Source organism: Bos javanicus, chromosome 15 (genome assembly GCF_032452875.1).
Source record: "Bos javanicus breed banteng chromosome 15, ARS-OSU_banteng_1.0, whole genome shotgun sequence".
In the NCBI taxonomy this organism is placed as follows: Eukaryota; Metazoa; Chordata; class Mammalia; order Artiodactyla; family Bovidae; genus Bos; species Bos javanicus.
Genome location: NC_083882.1, coordinates 59,178,740 through 59,197,734, shown reverse-complemented (window position 1 = coordinate 59,197,734; position 18,995 = coordinate 59,178,740). Strand labels below are relative to the sequence as shown.

The 18,995-nt window shown below is 38.8% G+C and overlaps 1 protein-coding gene across 11 annotated transcripts in view; it reads right to left on the bottom strand.

Moving 5' to 3' along the window:
• METTL15 (methyltransferase 15, mitochondrial 12S rRNA N4-cytidine) overlaps positions 1 to 18,995 on the bottom strand; it is a 367,997-nt gene that overhangs the window by 172,478 nt on the left and 176,524 nt on the right. For 10 of the 11 annotated variants that reach the window (XM_061380989.1, XM_061380990.1, XM_061380991.1 and 7 more), the window contains one exon: positions 17,265 to 17,443. In XM_061380989.1, the coding sequence (XP_061236973.1) occupies positions 17,265 to 17,443 (179 nt within the window). Of the gene's footprint in view, positions 1 to 4,508; positions 4,638 to 17,264; positions 17,444 to 18,995 lie in introns of those variants that run through there. The other variant, XM_061380998.1, reaches the window with a different exon arrangement.

Genomic DNA, 18,995 nt, shown 5'->3' with positions numbered 1-18,995 from the left:
ATAGGCCTCAAGATTAATGCTTCCCAGTGGACTTTACATAAATGTTAACACTCTTTTTTTTTTTTAAATAAGAAAACATAGTACCTTCAAATCATTACCATGATACTGTCTCTAAAACAGTTCACTGAATAATAATAATTAGGCATCAGAGATTTTCACTCAACAATAATAATTTATATTATTTTTAATAATTACCACATTCTCTCCATTGGAAAGACTGATGCTGATGCTAAAGCTCCAACACTTTGATGCAAAGAGATGAATTACTGGAAAAGACCCTGATGCTGGGAAAGACTGAGGGCAGGAGAAGAGGCCAACAGATGATGAGATGGTTGGATGCCATCACCAACTCAATGGACATTAGTTTGAGCAAACTCTGTGAGACAGTGAAGAACAAGGAAGCCTGTTGTGCTGCAGCCCATGGGGTGGCAAAGAATTAGACATGACTTAGTGACTAAACAACAACAACAACAATAACATTCTTTAAAATCCAAGCCTAGAGCTAATTATGTCAGGGCTAGCTTGTCACCTGGTTAATGAGATTCTCATGCATACTGAATGAATTGGCAGTCAGCCCATCTTTAGAGTTCTTTGATGTGATGAAGAAAAGAGGGCAAGGGGGAAGGTAAAGTAACAGCAGGAAATGTTTTCAAGAAAAAAGGGATGCTTTCTCCACTCTTGGTCTTTTCTAACACTGCTTCTCAAGCTTCAGGTTCCTAGCTTGATGACTGTAACATCTCTGCCTGCTGACATCTTAACCATCCCTTCAAAAAGTGAGACAGCTGCTGCATGTGTAGGAAATCTCTACTGGTGAATCCATTATAAAATTTTTTCAGCATTTGTTCTATTCACTCAAATGCATTTCACCACTCAATACCTGCTCACTCACTCATTTTTATGTGTTCATTCAACAAAAGTAAAAAAAAAAAAGTCTACTAGAGATCAGTCTTCATTGGGTATTTAAAATATATTGTCTGCTTCAGTTATCCAAGAATTCTGTGAGGTAGTTGCTATAATTTATATTTTCAGATTCAGTTGAGTTCAGTTCAGTCACTAAGTCGTATCAGACTCTTTGCGACCCTATGAATTGGAGCATGCCAGGCCGCCCTGTCCATCGCCAACTCCCGGAGTTTACCCAAACTCATGTCCAACGAGTTGGTGATGCCATCCATCCATCTCATCCTCTGTTGACCCCATCTCCTCCTGCCCCCAATCCCTCCCAGCAGCAGGGTCTTTTCCAATGAGTCAACTCATCGCATGAGGTGGCCAAAGTACTGGAGTTTCAGCTTCAGCATCATTCTTTCCAAAGAACACCCAGGGCTGATCTCCTTCAGAATGGTTGGATCTCCTTGCAGTCCAAGGGACTCTCAAGAGTCTTCTCCTACACCACAGTTCAAAAGCATCAATTCTTCAGCGCTCAGGCTTCTTCACAGTCCAAGTCTCACATCCATACATGACCACAGGAAAAACCATAGCCTTGACTAGACGGACCTTTGTTGGCAAAGTAATGTCTCTGCTTTTTAATATGCTATGGGAGTCAGACATGACTGATCAACTTCACTTTCACTTTTTACTTTCATGCATTGGAGAAGGAAATGGCAACCCATTCCAGTGTTCTTGCTTGGAGAATCCCAGGGATGGTGGAGCCTGGAGGGCTGCCACCTACGGGGTTGCACAGAGTCGGACACGATTGAAGTGACTTAGCAGCAGCAGCAGCAGAGGTTGGTCATAACTTTTCTTCCAAGGAGTAAGTGTCTTTTAATTTCATGGCTGCAGTCACCATTGACAGTGATTTTGGAGCCCAGAAAAATAGTCTGACGCTGTTTCCACTGTTTCCCCATCTATTTCCCATGAAGTGATGGGACCAGATGTCATGATCTTTGTTTTCTGAATGTTGAGCTTTAAGCCAACTTTTTCACTCTCCTCTTTCACTTTCATCAAGGGGCCTTTTAGTTCCTCTCCACTTTCTGCCATAAGGGTGGTATCATCTGCATATCTGAGGTGATTGATATTTCTCCTGGCAATCTTGATTCCAGCTTGTGCTTCCTCCAGCCCAGTGCTTCTCATGATGTACTCTGCATAGAAGTTAAATAAGCAGGGTGACAATATACAGCCTTGACATACTCCTTTTCCTATTTGGAACCAGTCTGTTGTTCCATGTCCAGTTCTAACTGTTGCTTTCTGACCTGCATATAGGTTTTTCAAGAGGCAGGTCAAGTGGTCTGGTATTCCCATCTCTTTTAGAATTTTCCACAGTTTATTGTGATCCACACAGTCAAAGGCTTTGGCATAGTCAATAAAGCAGAAATAGATGTTTTTCTGGAACTCTCTTGTTTTTCCCATGATCCAGCAGACGTTGGCAATTGGATCTCTGGTTCCTCTGCCTTTTCTAAAACCAGCTTGAACATCTGGAAGTTCACGGTTCATGTATTGCTGAAGCCTGGCTTGGAGAATTTTGAGCATTACTTTACTAGTATGTGAGATGAGTGCAAATGGAACCCACTCCAGTGTTCTCGCCTGGAGAATCCCAGGGACAAGGGAGCCTGGTGGGCTGCCGTCTATCGGGTTGCACAGAGTCGGACACGACTGAAGCAACTTAGCATTGAGAATTCTTTGGCATTACCTTTCTTTGGGATTGGAATGAAAACTGACCTTTTCCAGTCCTGTGGCCACTGCTAAGTTTTCCAAATTTGCTGGCATATTGAGTACAGCACTTTCACAGCATCATCATCCAGAAATAGCTCAACTGGAATTCTATCACATCCACTAGCTGTGTTTGTAGTGATGCTTTCTAAGGCCCACTTGACTTCACATTCCAGGATGTCTGGCTCTAGGTGAGTGATCATACCATCGTGATTATCTTGGTCATGAAGATCTTTTTTGTACAGTTGTTCTGTGTATTCTAGCCACCTCTTCTTAATATCTTCTGCTTCTGTTAGGTCCATACCATTTCTGTCCTTTATCGAGCCCATCTTTGCATGAAATGTTCCCTTGGTATCTCTAATTTTCTTGAAGAGATCTCTAGTCTTTCCCATTCTGTTGTTTTCCTCTGTTTCTTTGCATTGATCGCTGAAGAAGGCTTTCTTATCTCTCCTTGCTATTGTTTGGAACTCTGCATTCAGATGCTTATATCTTTCCTTTTCTCCTTTGCTTTGCACTTCTCTTCTTTTCACAGCTATTTGTAAGGCCTCCCCAGACAGCCATTTTGCTTTTTTGCATTTCTTTTCCATGGGGATGGTCTTGATCCCTGTCTCCTGTACAAGGTCACAAACCTCAGTCCATAGTTCATCAGGTATTCTATCTATCAGATCTGGGCCCTTAAATCTACTTCTCACTTCCACTGTATAATCATAAGGGATTTGATTTAGGTCACACCTGAATGGTCTAGTGGTTTTCCCTACTTTCTTCAATTTAAGTCTGAATTTGGCAATAAGGAGTTCATGGTCTGAGCCACAGTCAGCTTCTGGTCTTGTTTTTGCTGACTGTATAGAGCTTCTCCATCTTTGGAAGCAAAGAGTATAATCAATCTGATTTTGATGTTGACCATCTGGTGATGTCCATGTGTAGAGTCTTCTCTTGTGTTGTTGGAAGAGGGTGTTTGCTATGACCAGTGCATTCTCTTGGCAAAACTCTATTAGTCTTTGCCCTGCTTCATTCCATATTCCAAGGCCAAATTTGCCTGTTACTCCAGGGGTTTTTTGACTTCCTACCTTTGCATTCCAGTCCCCTATAATGAAAAGGACATCTTTTTGGGGTGTTAGTTCTAAAAGGTCTTGCAGGTCTTCATAGAACCGTTCAACTTCAGCTTCTTCAGCGTTACTGGTTGGGGCATAGACTTGGATTACCGTGATACTGAATGGTTTGCTTTGGAAACAAACAGAGATCATTCTGTCATTTTTGAGTTTGCATCCAAGTACTGCATTTCAAACTCTTTTGTTGACCATGATGGCTACTCCATTTTTTCTGAGGGATTTCTGCCCGCAGTAGTAGATATAATGGTCATCTGAGTTAAATTCACCCATTCCAGTCCATTTTAGTTCGCTGATTCCTAGAATGTCAACGTTCACTCTTGCCATCTTTTGTTTGACCACTTCCAATTTGCCTTGATTCATGGACCTGACATTCCTATACAATATTGCTCTTTACAGCATCGGACCTTGCTTCTAACACCAGTCACATCCACAACTGGGTATTGTTTTCACTTTGGCTCCATCCCTTCATTCTTTCTGGAGTTATTTCTCCACTGATCTCCAGTAGCATATTGGCCACCTAACGACCTGGGGAGTTCCTCTTTCAGTATCCAATCATTTTGCCTTTTCATACTGTTCTTGGGGTTCTCAAGGCAAGAATACTGAAGTGGTTTGCCATTCCCTTCTCCAGTGGACCACATTCTGTCAGACCTCTCCACCATGACCTGCCCGTCTTGGGTGGCCCCACAGGGCATGGCTTAGTTTCATTGAGTTAGACAAGGCTGTGATCCTAGTGTGATTAGATTGACCAGTTTTCTGTGATTATGATTTTAGTGTGTCTGCCCTCTGATCCCTTCTTGCAACACCCACCATCTTATTTGGGTTTCTCTTACCTTGGATGTGGGGTATCTCTTCCCAATACCTCTCTTCCAAAGTAAGGAGCAGCAGCTGTGCTTTGCCGGAGCAGCCAGGAAGAGATTTTCAGATTAAGAAACATCAATTCAGAGAAGGTAATAAATGCCCAAATTTACAAATTTAGATGACAGAGTCACTTCAAATCTACCTGACTGAATAGTTCCTGCCTCCTCTAACCCACTCATTTATCCTTTAAACCAGTTCCCAGAAGATGAGTGCTGAGGCTGCTCTGGAAACTTAGATACGGTTACTCTACATTCAAAGAGTTCAGGCAGGTTATGAGGAAGACAGAGTGTAATGAAGTAAATGCTCATGTGGCAAGTAAGCAACCTCAGGAGGACAGTAAAAAGAAAAGTTCCGAAAGGATCCAAAATAATGTCTAGTCTTGAAAGAAGCAGACAATTTTTTTTTCTGTTTTTGAGTGGAAGGAGAAATGAGGAACAACATATCTTGCAGAGAAAGATCACATACAAAAGGAGAAAAGTGTGAAAGCATAAAGTGAGTTCTAGGACCATGAATGGTAAGCAATTTGGTGTAGACATAAGAGTGCATTGGGTGTGGGATGGAGGGGGAGGCAGAGTGGAGAAGGTGGTGAAGAAATTACTTTAAAAAAAAAAACAGGCAGAAGCCAGATCACGAAGAGACTTGTTTTTCATGTTAGGAGTTTAGGTTCTGTCCTACAGATAATAGGGAACCTACTAAGGATTTTAAGGAGATGTGTGCTAGTAGGAGATTTGTATTTTATAAATATAATTCTGGTAGAGGCTGGGATGGTGGGGACTGGAGACACAGAAGGTATAGATTCCAGTTAGAAGACTATGGTGAATATTCTGGCAAAGATAATAAAGGCATATAATAAAGCAGCAACAGTGGAAATTGGGGTAGAAAGGAACATAATGATTTTAGGAGGCAGAATTTAGAAGTTTTAGTGATACACCATTTCTCTTCAAATTAAGGTTGATTTGAAGGTTCTGATTTGGGCTTTTGAGTAAATGTGATTAGGTGCATTAGAAACAGAAAAAGGGCATGGTCAGTGTAAGCAAGATGAGATTGGAAAGCTGAACTTCATATGCTTGTGGGGTAAATAGTTGATATGTTCAGACAGTAGTGACAAATATGGGTCTAGAGTTCAGAAGAGATTTGAGCTGTACATGGGCATATGGATGATGTCAGGTCTGTAGAAATGGATGGGTTTGTCCAGCATTACACGTACAGTGAGAAAAGAATGAAGGATTGAACTCCTAGCAAACAACAGCATTTAAGGCACAAGGAAAGGAAGAAAAATTAGTACTGAAAGACTCATGGAGAATTATTTGCTCAGATGTCAATATCCCACAGGGCTTCCCTTGATGGCTCAGATTGTAAAGAATCTGCCTGTGATGAGAAGACCTGGGTTCAATCCCAGGTTTGGGAAGATCCCCTGGAGAAAGGCATTGTTACCCACTCCAGTATTCTTGCCTGAAGAATTCCACAGACAGAGGAGCCTGGCAGGCTACAGTTCATGGGGTCACAAAGAGCTGGACACGACTGAGAGAGAGACTTTTACTTCAGTTTATATCTTTTAAAAAATTACCAAAAGAAAAGGGAAATCATCAAAAGGAAAGAATAAAAAAATACTAGAATTAAAAAAGCAGTGCTTATCCTAGTCTATTCACATTCTAGTGTTTTAGCAGCAAAGGTTAGTCAACCACCAGAGCGGTATAGCTAACAGACAGACTAAACTGACGCTTGCAGTTATTGAGATTATGCTATAAAATGTCACAAAGAGATAGGGCAATGAGAATTAAACTTACTAATAGAACACAAATCGTGATATGAAACATGAAATTAAAAACAAACAAACAAAAAACTGGGACTGAGTGAAGCAACACCCCAGAGAGGAGAAGAGAAAATACTAGTGATGGAGAAGGATACAGCAGGGCCTCAGGGCCTTTGTTATTGCTTAGTTTCTTTGTCTTGAGAATGCTTCTCCTAGAATTGTCACTTGGCTGCTTATTCTTTTAGATTTGTGTAAAGGCTACTTCTTCAGGGAAGCCTTCCTAAAACCCCTAACCAGGCTAGGGCCCCCTACTGTACTCTCCGTAAGCCTTGTGTGTGTTAAGTCGCTTCAGTCTTTGCGACTCTATTGACTTGAGTCTTCTTGGCTCCTCTGGCATGGGATTCTCCAGGCAAGAATCCTGGAGTGGGTTGCCATGCCATCCTCCAGGGGATCTTCCCGACTCAGGGATCAAACCTGTGACTCTTAAGTCTCCTGCATTGGCAGACAGGTTCTTTACCACTAGCACCAACTGCAAACTTTGTACAATTATACTAAACCATGTAGTTTAACACTAAACCCTATCTGTTTTCTTCATAACACTTATACAATTTATAATTATTTGTTTATTTGCATCATTATTTGCTTAATACCTATTTCTCTAAGGCCTAGAAAGATTAAACAACTTGGCAAAGTTATACAACTGTTAAATAGCAAAACCCAGGGTTGAATGTAGCTCTGATTTGAAAGCCTGCATTCTCCAGTCACACCACACTGTTATGAAGAAGTTAAAAGATGAACAAGCTGCTATAGTAGTTTAAATCAAAGACCAAGTTGGGCGATCAAGGATGGAATCATGAAAAATATAAAGTATCATTTAAGTTGGGCTTTAATGGTAGACAGGTTTTAAACCAGTGGAGATGGAAGGAGAACTTTTTATTTTTTGGAGAAAAAAACCATGTTTGGAGGAAAAAGGACAGAACATTTAGGCAGGAATACATAGGATAATTAGAGAGGTGTGAAAAGAATGTTCTAGACTACAGAATGGACCCAAATATATCAAGTTTGGGAGTTTGGGATTAAACACGTGAGCAAAGGATAGCCACTGAAAGTTTTTGAACAAGTAAATGACATGATTAGTAAAGCCGTGATGTCCTAGGGGGTTGACTGCATGTTAAAGAATGGGACAAAGTCCACTAAAATAAAAAACAATTATTAAAAGGAAATGTATGAATCACAGGGGGCTTCCCTGGTAGCTCAGACAGTAAAGCATCTGCCTGCAAAGCGGGAAACGTGAGTTCAATCCCTGGGTTGGGAAGATCCCCTGGAGAAGGAAATGGCAACCCACTTCAGTACTCTTGCCTGGAAAATTCCATGGACTGAGGAGCCTGGTAGGCTACAGTCCATGGGGTCGCAAAGAGTCGGACACGACTGAGCGACTTCACACTCACTCACTCACTCACACTCATGAATCACAGGAAGTCAGCTGTAGGGAATAGCAGTAGACCTTAAGAGAACTGAAAAGCTTACAGACAAGCATTCTTTCCACACATTTGTACATGGATTTGTGTGTGTATATCTCTGAACATCTCCATTTTCTGGATGTCTATTATTTCTGCAATTAATTTTCTTCACTCTGTTCTTGATTCCCAATTCTCCTAATTACGGCTTTCTCCTTGTTCTTGATTGAAAGAGATGCAAATCTGGCCCTAATTCTTCATTCCCAATACCATATAATTATAGATTCTGGTCTTCATGGTTCAAAATTTGAGAGACGTATCTAATTTACATGACTCTTTATAATCAGTTGCTTCAAGGGTAATCAATGAACATGGCTACACAGGTTTTACCCTTCTGTTATCAGGTATTGGGAGTTGGTAGGGACCTATGCAATTGCAAGGAAAGAGGATGTAGGCTGGATGGACACTCCAAAATATGTGTAAGATGGATTTGAGTGAGGAAAATAAATGCTGGTAGATCTTTAAGGAGGTTATTGTAATAATCTAAATAAGGGATAAACAGTGGTCCTGATAGGTATGGAAAAGGAGAGAAGTCAATCACCAGTGAGGATCAGGACAGAATTTTAAAACTGATCAAATTGGGGGGAGGTAACTTAGAAATAATTCAAAGGTATTTCTGAAGTATCCACACTGTGGGCTAGGAAAATGTCTGTTTTAGTTTCATAACACATTAGGGATTGTGGGGGAGGTCTAATACACCCATCTTTTGTAAGAAAATAAAACAGACCAGAGTGAAAATTGACTTGTCTTGAATAGCACCCAATTAGTGACAGAGTGACAGCCATCTATGGGGTCGCACAGAGTCGGACACAATTGAAGTGACTTAGCAGCAGCAGCAGTGTGACAGAGTAAGGAATTAAGAATCAGGAAAATTGAGACTTGGGCAGTAGGTGGTAATAAAAATTGGACCTTGGTGGGGTGGGGTGGTATCCCAAGATTCCCAAGGAAATGGATAAAAGCAATATTCCATGTGAAGAGTTAAAGATGCAAAATGAAAGATACCTATGGTAGTGAAGTAAAGATGAAAGAGTAAGAAAATTGGGCCCAGAATGATAAAAGATGAAGTAGAAGCTGGTCAGGACTAAGTAAGGCTAGCCACAGTTAGCTAGGTATAGAACTTGAAAGAAATCAAATTAGCCAGGAACCAAGAACAGTCTGGCTCAGTACGTAAAGAATCCACCTGCAATGCAGGAGACTGCCGGCAATGGGCTGGGAAGATCCTCTGGAGAAGGAAATGGCAACCCACTCCAGTATTCTTGCCTAGGAAATCCCATAGACAGATGGGATTTAGCCTGCCTATATACAGCCTGGCTGGCAGGCTTCAGTCCATGGGATCACAAGAGTTGGACATGACTTAGACATGACTTAATTTTCACTTGCAAAAGTATACAGAGTATAAAACAGTAAGAAATGGAGTAATGATGTAAAAGGACACATTTCCCTTCTCTCATACCCTAGAAGCAGTCTAAAATTCTGCCATAATCAGGAAAACCATGAGGACTTGGTTATTCTAAATAAAGAATCTGACTTAATTCAAGGTCACACTTAGGATAGAAGATCTCAAGATAATGAAGAATTCTAGGGATTATAAGTGTGCTGGGTCCTGGGATAGGACCATGAGTTGTCCGTTTTCTATTCCTCACAGCTCCCTGAAATCTTACCTGCTTCATTTATTTATTGATTTTTTTTTCATTTCTGTAATTAATAAGTTTCTACTGTGTGACAGGGTCTTTTCTATAAATAGCCATCACTCTCCCTCTTAAAAGGTTCAATTCAAAGGTCTCTTTGTCTGTAACTTCTACCCAAACCCTCTAAAAGCACATTAAAATCAGTTGCTCCCTTCTCTGTATTTCCATATCCTTTTGTTTTTGACTCTGTTATCCATATCATTTATTACAGGGTGACAGAGTGAGTTGCTTATATGACTATTTCCTATATGAGTATATGAGATCCTGGAAGATTGAGCTATCAGTGTTCTCCACTGAAAATTCATGCTGTGCCCTATCATGAGAAAGGGATTTAGAGTAGTGTTGTACATAAGAGTACAGGGTCTAGAGTGAAATTGTCTGTGTGCCTGTGCTCAGCCACGTCTGACTCTTAGTGACCCCATGGACTGTAGCACACCAGGCTCCTCTCTCCATGGGATGTTTTAGGCAAGAATACTGGAGTAGTTTTCTATTTCTTCCTCCAGAGAATCTTCCCAACCCAGGGATAGAACCTTCATCTTTCTACATCTCTTGCACTGGCAGATGGGTTCTTTACTGCTAGAGCTACCTGGGAAGCCTCCAGAGAGAGATTACTAGCTTTCAATTCCAGCTCCACTTAACAAGAGACAACCTATCTAGCCTCTTTGTGTTTTTAGTTCCTCATCTGTAAAATGGGGATAAAAATAGTACTTGCCTTATAGGTAGTCATGAGGACTGAGTTAATAACCGAAAATAATTTAGTGCCCAGTATTAGTTCAAAAAGTGTTAGCTAGCATTATTATTGGAGAAGGCAATGGCACCCAACTCCAGTACTCTTGCCTGGAGAATCCCATGGATGGAGTCTGGTAGGCTGCAGTCCATGGGGTCGCGAAGAGTCAGACATGACTGAGCAACTTCACTTTCATGCACTGGAGAAGGAAATGGCAACCCACTCCAGTGTTCTTGCCTGGAGGATCCCAGGGACGGCAGAGCCTGGTGGGCTGCCATCTATGGGGTTGCACAGAGCTGGACAAGACTCAAGCGACTTAGCAGCAGCAGCAGCAGCAGCATTATTAAATTAGGATTAGGCCACAGTCACTTGGGATTAGCATTTCCTACATCCTATTTGGTACTTCAAACTGAGCATAACCAGATTTTTTAGAAGGAAGATTTTCAGGTTTCCCTTTCTTTTTTTTTCTCTTCCCACATTTCATTTCATTCTCTTCTGAGTTGAACTTCTTGTACAGAATGTCTCTGGGAAAGATTACTTATTAAAATAAGAAATAAGTTTACTTATGAAATGTCATTTGATAATTTAGCTGGCATGAAGTTACCATAACAATACACACAGGGTATAACAGATTGAACTCAAGAAATTTAAAATGACAGAAGAATAAATGCATTATCATAGGCAGCAGCAAAGACAACTATGACTCAATGGCAAACCATCCAAATTCGACTGTAGGTTTGACCATACCATTTTTTACTATCATCATAATTGAACTCTTGGACATCTTTGTTTATTTCTTATTATGGCAACATTACTAAAAAGAGTGCTTTTTGGGAAAGAAGGAGGAAGCAACATGTAGGCTATTAAAACAACAAAGGAATGGCAAACCAGTCTGATTAGCTTCATCAGGAAACAGTTTATATTCCACTAAAATTTGATGGTGATGCGTTTCTTAATGAATGCTTTATTTTTTACTTTTAAAATTTCTCTCTGAATTAACAAAATTTTGCTGGGAAAAGGTAGTGATTTCAAAGGCAAGTTGAGGCCTAAGCCACCAATGCTACTGTGTAAAGATATACCTTACATGTACCAATGGAAAAAAGAATGACTATTCTTTATAAAACTCATATACCTTCTCATGTAACCTCTAAAGAAAAAATAGCTTGGAATCACACTGTGATTTGCCTGTGGACAGGAATTCCAGGGTAGAAGACCACACTCAGGGTTCTAACTAGTGCACTTATTTGCTCTCTGGATCATCCAAGTACTGGACAAAGAGAATAAAATGCTTAAAAGTGTATTTACACTTTAAAATTCACAGTGAGGTGAAGTGAAGTCTCTCAGTCGTGTCCGACTCTTTGTGACCCCATGGACTGTAGCCTACAAAGCTCCTCTGTCCATGGAATTTTCCAGGCAAGAGTACTGGAGTGGGTTGCCATTTCCTTCTCCAGGGGATCTTCCCAACCCAGGGATCAAACCCAGGTCTCCCACATTGCAGGCAGACGCTTTACTGTCTGAGCCACAGAGAACTTTCCAAATATGATCTCCTTTATTGGTCATATTAGGAATTAGCTATCCCTCTCTTCCAGACAAGAAAATAAGTATCAGATAAGATAAGTGACTTATTTAAGTTCACAAATCTAATAAACTGCAGAAACAGAAATAGAACTTGAGGATTTTTGATGCCATGTCCTAGGGAGTCTCACCTATCCCTGAAGCTGCTTTAACTGATACTGAGGACTTTGATGCTTAGGTTCCCTGCTCTTCAAACTGAAGGGCAGAGTACAATTGATTCTCAGTAATAGCTAACAATTTATAATCGTTTTTCCTGAATTTTTATTTTACTTTGGCCGAGAATGTACACATCTTTTTATTGATTTATTTGTTCAACAAGCAATCATTAAGCTCTGGCCATGTACCCAGTACACGAGTCAGAATAAAGGTTACATCATAGAGTTAGCCAGGGAATAATGTCTATATGTTTAATCAACAAGGATTAGACATATCTAAGAAGCTTCTTCCCACCCCCCTTTTCCCATTGAAAATTGATAGTATAAGCCTTCTGTCAATGTTTGATAATCAATGCATTAATTATACATTTTGTGAATTTGAATCCAAATCCCAATGACCTGAAAAGTGATCAGTATATTTCTCTGATTTTTGCATGAGCTTGGAAACTCCAAGTGAACTTCAATATTCATTAAAGTAAAATATGATTAATAGGATTAACATTGGCTAAACAAAAATAAAGATGATCATCATAAATATTATTCACTTTCACCATAAATATTATTTACTTCCATTTCAAGATGAGAAAGATGCAGCGTAGAACTGTTCAAGTTTACACAGAAAGCAAGTTGTAGAACCAAGGACTTGAACTAAGATCTTTACATTAAACTAAATTTAATAGTTAAGATTAAATGGTCATTTTTTTCCCCTTTGATGTATCCAGAGAATTGAAAGAGAAATGGAATTAAGAATAGCTCTGTATGAAATATGAGCAGTTTATTGAGGAAAATAATCAGACTTTTTTTTTAATTCAGAGATATCCAGAGCCAAAATCATTTTTAAGCCTACACAAATCGAATATACATTAATCTGCAAAATCTAGGCCATGGCCATTTTGTCAAAATTAAATGCATAAATCTTTTTCCTGAAGAGCTTGAGTAATTTTATATGTACCATTTCTCGTCTTTAAAGATTCTTAATTAGTAAAACTATTGTATGAGTATTTTTTTTTCAGAGTATCCCAAGGAGGGCAATGTGTATTTTCTAATTTACCTGAGTATTTTAGTATTAATGTTAGACCGTTTTGGTATGGGAGATTCATTTTTTTCATTTCAACATATAATGCACATAAAATTTTTTGAGATGTTAAATTCTTTATTCAAACTAAGCCCCCAAATTTGTGTGTATTTTGCATATAGGACACTTCTCAAATTAGAGCAACCACATTTCAAGAGCTCGACAGACATATGTGGCTAGTGGCAACTATATTAGACAGTATAAGTCCAGGGGAAAAGATAAATAGTAAGCAAGAGACAAGAACAGCACAAACGCTACGACAAGCTAATGCAGTGCTATGGGAGCAAAAAGGAGAGAATCTCAACTAATTTGTGTAGGACTGGAAAAAAATTCCTAAAGGAAGTGACATTTCAACTAAGCTCAAAAGGAAGAGCTGACATTAGCCACAGGAAAGGGTAGGTGTAGGGAACTTTAGTGGAGGGAACAACTGTATATGTGTGATTTACATGAAAATTCCTGGCTACGAGCTTTAAATAGTGTGTATAATCAGTGAAGTCCTTCAGGTTGTTTTTGGAATTATCTTACAAATTACTGACTTGGTAATTTACAAAGTAATTCATGGTAGTTGTAAGTGTTCTGCCCAACTGAAAGCCCCAAATCTGTCTTCTGGAACTCCCATGATTGGGAAAATACTCAAACTGTAGTTATTTGTACTACCAATGGCACTAGGCTTCAGGTTTTATAAATACAGCTTAATCACTTGAATTATTATATAATTCCACTAAGTATATTGTGATTAGAAGAGTGGTGGTCTTTCTTGTTGTGATAGATTATTAGTTTTTTGAAAGCAAAGGAAGCAATTTAAATGTTCATCCATATATGGGTTTTACTATGTGTCAGGAACACTGGCATATTTCCCAAAGTGCTTGATAATATTGAACATATTTAGCATGAATTTATGAAGAACCAGAAAAGACATTCAAATATAATCCTGCACATTATAGCCTGATAAAATACAGGTTTGTTAAATAAAGATATTGCTTAGGAACTGTACTAGGTTGAACAGTGTCCCCCAGAGTTCACGTCCACCAGAACCCTGTGAATGTGACTTTATTTGGAAATAAGAATTTTGCAGAGACAATCAAGATAAGATGACTGTGTACTGGATTAGGGTAGGCCCTGTATCAAACATGACTGAGGTCCTTATAATAAAGGAAAGTTGGACACAAAGACAGATGCACAAGAACACCATGTGATGATGGTGTGGCCTGTAGATTTAGTGATGCATCTACAAGCCAAGGATCACCAAGGACTGTTGGCAACTCCCAGAAACTAGGAAGAGTCAAGGAAACATTCTTCCCCAGAGCTCTGCTGATACTTTGGTTTTGGACTTCTGCCTTCCAGGACTGTGAAAGAATAACTTTGTTGTTTTAAGCCATGTAGTGTGTGGTGCTTTGTTATAGCAGCACTATGAAACTAATACGGGAAACTTCTTGGGCTCTCCATTGCTTCCTGTATTTCCTTTATGAAGCAGCTCTCTTAAGGGACTTCTGTTTAAAGGACTTCACAGATTAATCCCTTTCTCTACTAAACAAATTGTATTCTACTCTCCAGTGTTCCATATAGTCCTGCTCCCACCAAAAGAACCATAGAACTGTTTGCTTACAGCCCAGGACACTTACTATTGTTAATACATAATTTAATGAAATATCACAAGAATGGGTAAAATATGAATACAAAAGGAAACACAGCTGCTGTTTCCATGGATACTAAGTTGGAGACTTTGGAAACTTTTCTCTTATAAAGGTAAGTCATGTACAAATGCAATCAAATTAGATGTGGGTGAGGTAATTATTAAGACAAAAATAATGAAAATCAAGAAAATGTGCTCATTCAGATTGCTTTGGCAGTCTCTTTAAATTCTTATTTAATTTTAATAAAAGCAAAATTAGAGCTTATAGAATATATGCCACAGGTGTGGTTATGTAAGGTATGGTTTATGTAACACACACACACACACACACACACACATATTTATATGTTCTATAATTCTCCACTTGAATCAACTTTTTCTATGAGCCACACAATCATAACTTTAAATTACAATAAATAAGAGTGTTACAACTATAAGTACAAGTTTCTAATACCATGTTTTTATTCTATCACTTATTAGCCTGTTAGTTTCATGAAATAGAAGCTTTCTGATTTGCTTCTCATTCTACTTTTTGTATTTAGTAAAATGCCTGGAATATAGCAGCTGCTCCCAAAATATTTTTTGAATAAATAAGCACAAAATGGAAAACAATTTTTTCTGTTTTTCCCTTCTCCAAAGAATTATACCATCATCAGTAAAGTTGTATTATATGGGCTGATTTGAGCCATAAAAATGGATTATAAAGCACTCAAGTTTTCAATGGCATTTACCTAACATGGGGATTTACCTACACATACATGAAAATTCTCATGTTTATATCATTTGTCTTGGCCAAAATAAGCTTTTCACAACACGATTTTTCTGAAAACACTTAAATTGTTCCTATTCTACAACTTCATATAATTTCTATTGAATACCATACTGTTATTTTCCCAAATTCATAGATTAGAGTTCTGAGACAGAAAAGCTAGCTTAATTTCTTAAAGGCAGATTCTCAATGATGCCTCAAATACATGACTTTTCAAATTCTAAATCTGATGTTGTCACTGATTAAGTTGTACCACTGAGGATACTGCTCACCATCCCTTGACTTGGTTTCTTCAATTATCAGATAAGGTTCTTTGACTGGATGATCTCTAGGATGCCCTCTAACCCTGAGTCCTCGTTTTTCAGCACCGAAAGTTTTGGATTTTCTTATTAATAAAAAATAATGTGACTTCTCACTGCTCTTCTTTCCAAAATGGAAGACAGAGAACACAGCTAGTCAATGACAGAAAGGATAAGGTGGAGATAGATGTGTTAGTGCGTATGGAGTAAGAAGAAGGAAAGGGACAGAAGACAGGGTGAATTGATGTCAATCTGCTGGTATAAATGCTTTGGGGGAGCAAATCATGGAATATTTTATGCTCACATAACTGCAAGAATTTACCCTTACTTGTTACAGGAATTTCAATAGTAAGAGGAAAGGGCCTTGAGGTATATAGCAAAAAATTAAAGACTTGGTCCACTCTTCATATTTTATGATTAGTAGCTAAGTAGAACATAGTCTTATTAACTTATGTTATAGAGCAATGGCTACAGGATCTCTAAATCTTGATCTTAGTGAATTTATATTGTTTTATTCCTTAAACTATGAATAATATTAAGATAGAGGCAACTAAAACTAGGTTCTTTTTACAAGCTACATAAGTATTCCCTTTTTTCCTTCTTTGGCTACTTAAAGTAACTTACTAAGAACTTTTGAAAAAAATCTTATTACCTTTGATAAATGAAAATGATGTAGGATTTCAGATGGTCTAACAAGATGAAGAATTTACCACTGGAATTCTGTTAAATAACTGCAGGAGTTGTATTTTTGTCTTAGAAAACTTTCATCATGGAACACAGCTGTGAAACAACTTTGGCTTCAAACAGAAAGGCTATAATAAAGCACCTCCTAGCTAGACTTAAGTTCAAGAGGTTTATAGTGGCGAAGAGCAGAAAAGATGAAATGTTTCAATAAGCCCCTCAGGCTGATTTAGTTAGCATTCACAAAGTAGAATAACCTATACATCACATACTCTTTGTTAGCTGGTTGTTTAGAATAGATGGATGAGTCACTGGATTTTATTTTAGCAGTTGGGCAATGCAATTCTCCTTTTGCCCAAAATATTAAAATGCAGAAATGTGAAACTAAGAGAGGTAATGTCAGATCTTATACAGGATGCTTATCAACTACTGTGATGGATCGAGAAATTCTTCCGCTCCTGTCATTCCACATTTCACCTTGGTAGGCACAAATGATAAATCACCTCATGCAAAAAACAAAAAATTCTATTATTAAACTAATCAGCAAACTACAGTATATTTTAAAAAATTGTTTGTGGGAGAGAGGTGTTGGAGGGGAGAGGCTTGCAAAACCAAAAAAAGCTGGCATAAGAGAAGGATAGGCAAGATTCTACCCTGCATGATTTGAAGTACAGATAAATCCCTCTGGGACTTCAGGGGATTTATACATACACACACATACACGCATATATGTATATATATTTTTTCTTCTCTCAGACACTGTTTAGAATTAATGAGGGTACCTGCAACAATGCTGGCAAGCTGCTGGGTTCTGGTGATGGGGTAGAGGCCGCGTGCTTGAATGATTGCTGAAGCGATTTTCTTGGCGTGCTTCTCCTCTCCGTATGCTCTCAGGATTGACGCAAGTGCCTGTTGATCTAACGCGTTCACAACATCCGCTGCAGTGGGCATATCAGGGTACCTAGGCACAAGAAGGGTCAGTTAGTACACTGATGTCAGTTGTCATTGATAAGAGGTAAAACTTCACGGAACTGAGATCAAGTCAGGCATACACACATAGTCTAAGAGGGCTTCTGAAGCGTTTAAAGTCACAGACTGAAATCTTACACAAATGAAACAGATTTTTCATTTAAAATACCCATAATGATGGAAGTGGGACTGTGTGGGACATTCAATAAGGTCCAGGGCAGCAGAAAGTTAAAATACTTTATTAGCCTCTGGTTCAGAAAGAAGTTATTATTTCTTATGGCGATTTCTCCTAAACTAAAATAATGGAAAATATTTTAGATTTAGTTTGTTCAAATTTAAATTACTGCTTGAATTTTTTATTTCAGTACAGAAGCTAAAAGGCTTACTGATATTAAATGAGTCTATATCTCAGGAACTTAACTAAATGTAAGGATGTAAAGTAACCTACTACTTATAAGAGGGTACAAATTAAATTCAGAAAGTCTAAATAAGAAGATGCTGCTGGTCAGTTTCCCTCACAAAAACTAGAATGACCTTAACAGTAATACCATATATTACTTCAAAATGTTAACAATAGTGGCGTACACACTCATGACAAAAGTCACCATGGGGTAAAACCTGATAGTTAAACAACACTAAACAGGCCTATATGGCAATTTCAGGTGGAGGAGATGAAGCAATTTGACCTCTGGTCAAATAGAATAAATTATAGTCAAAAGAAATACTATTCACTTTGTCAGGTCATTCCAATATACTTTACTTTAGGGAAATGGGTCAAGGAATGATAAGTGTGAGCTGAGATCTTAATTATTAGAAAGACAGCTTTCTAATTATTAGAAAGAACTGTCAGTCATGTCCAACTCTTTGCAACCCCATGAATCGCAGCACGCCAGGCCTCCCTGTCCATCACCAACTCCCGGAGATTACTCAAACTCATGTCCATCGAGTCGGTGATGTCATTCAGCCATCTCATCCTGTCGTCCCCTTCTCTTCCTGCCCTCAATCCCTCCCAGCATCAGAGTGTTTTCCAATGAGTCAACTCTTCGCATGAGGTGGCCAAAGTACTGGAGTTTCAGCTTTAGCATCAGTCTTTCCAAAGAACACCCAGGATTGATCTCCTTTAGGATGGACTGGTTGGATCTCCTTGCAGTCCAAGGGACTCTCAAGAGTCTTCTCCAACACCACAGTTCAAAACCATCAATTCTTCAGTGCTCAGCTTTCTTCATAGTCCAACTCTCACATCCATACGTGACCACAGGAAAAACCATAGCCTTGATTAGACAGACTTTGTTGGCCAAGTAATGTCTCTGCTTTTGAATATGCTGGTTGGTCATAACTTTCCTTTCAAGGAGTAAGTGTCTTTTAATTTCATGGCTGCAATCACCATCTGCAGTGATTTTGGATCCCCCCAAAATAAAGTCTGACACTGTTTCCACTGCTTCCCAATCTATTTCCCATGAAGTGATGGGACCAGATGTCATGATCTTCGTTTTCTGAATGTTGAGCTTTAAGCCAACTTTTTCACTCTCCTCTTTCACTTTCAT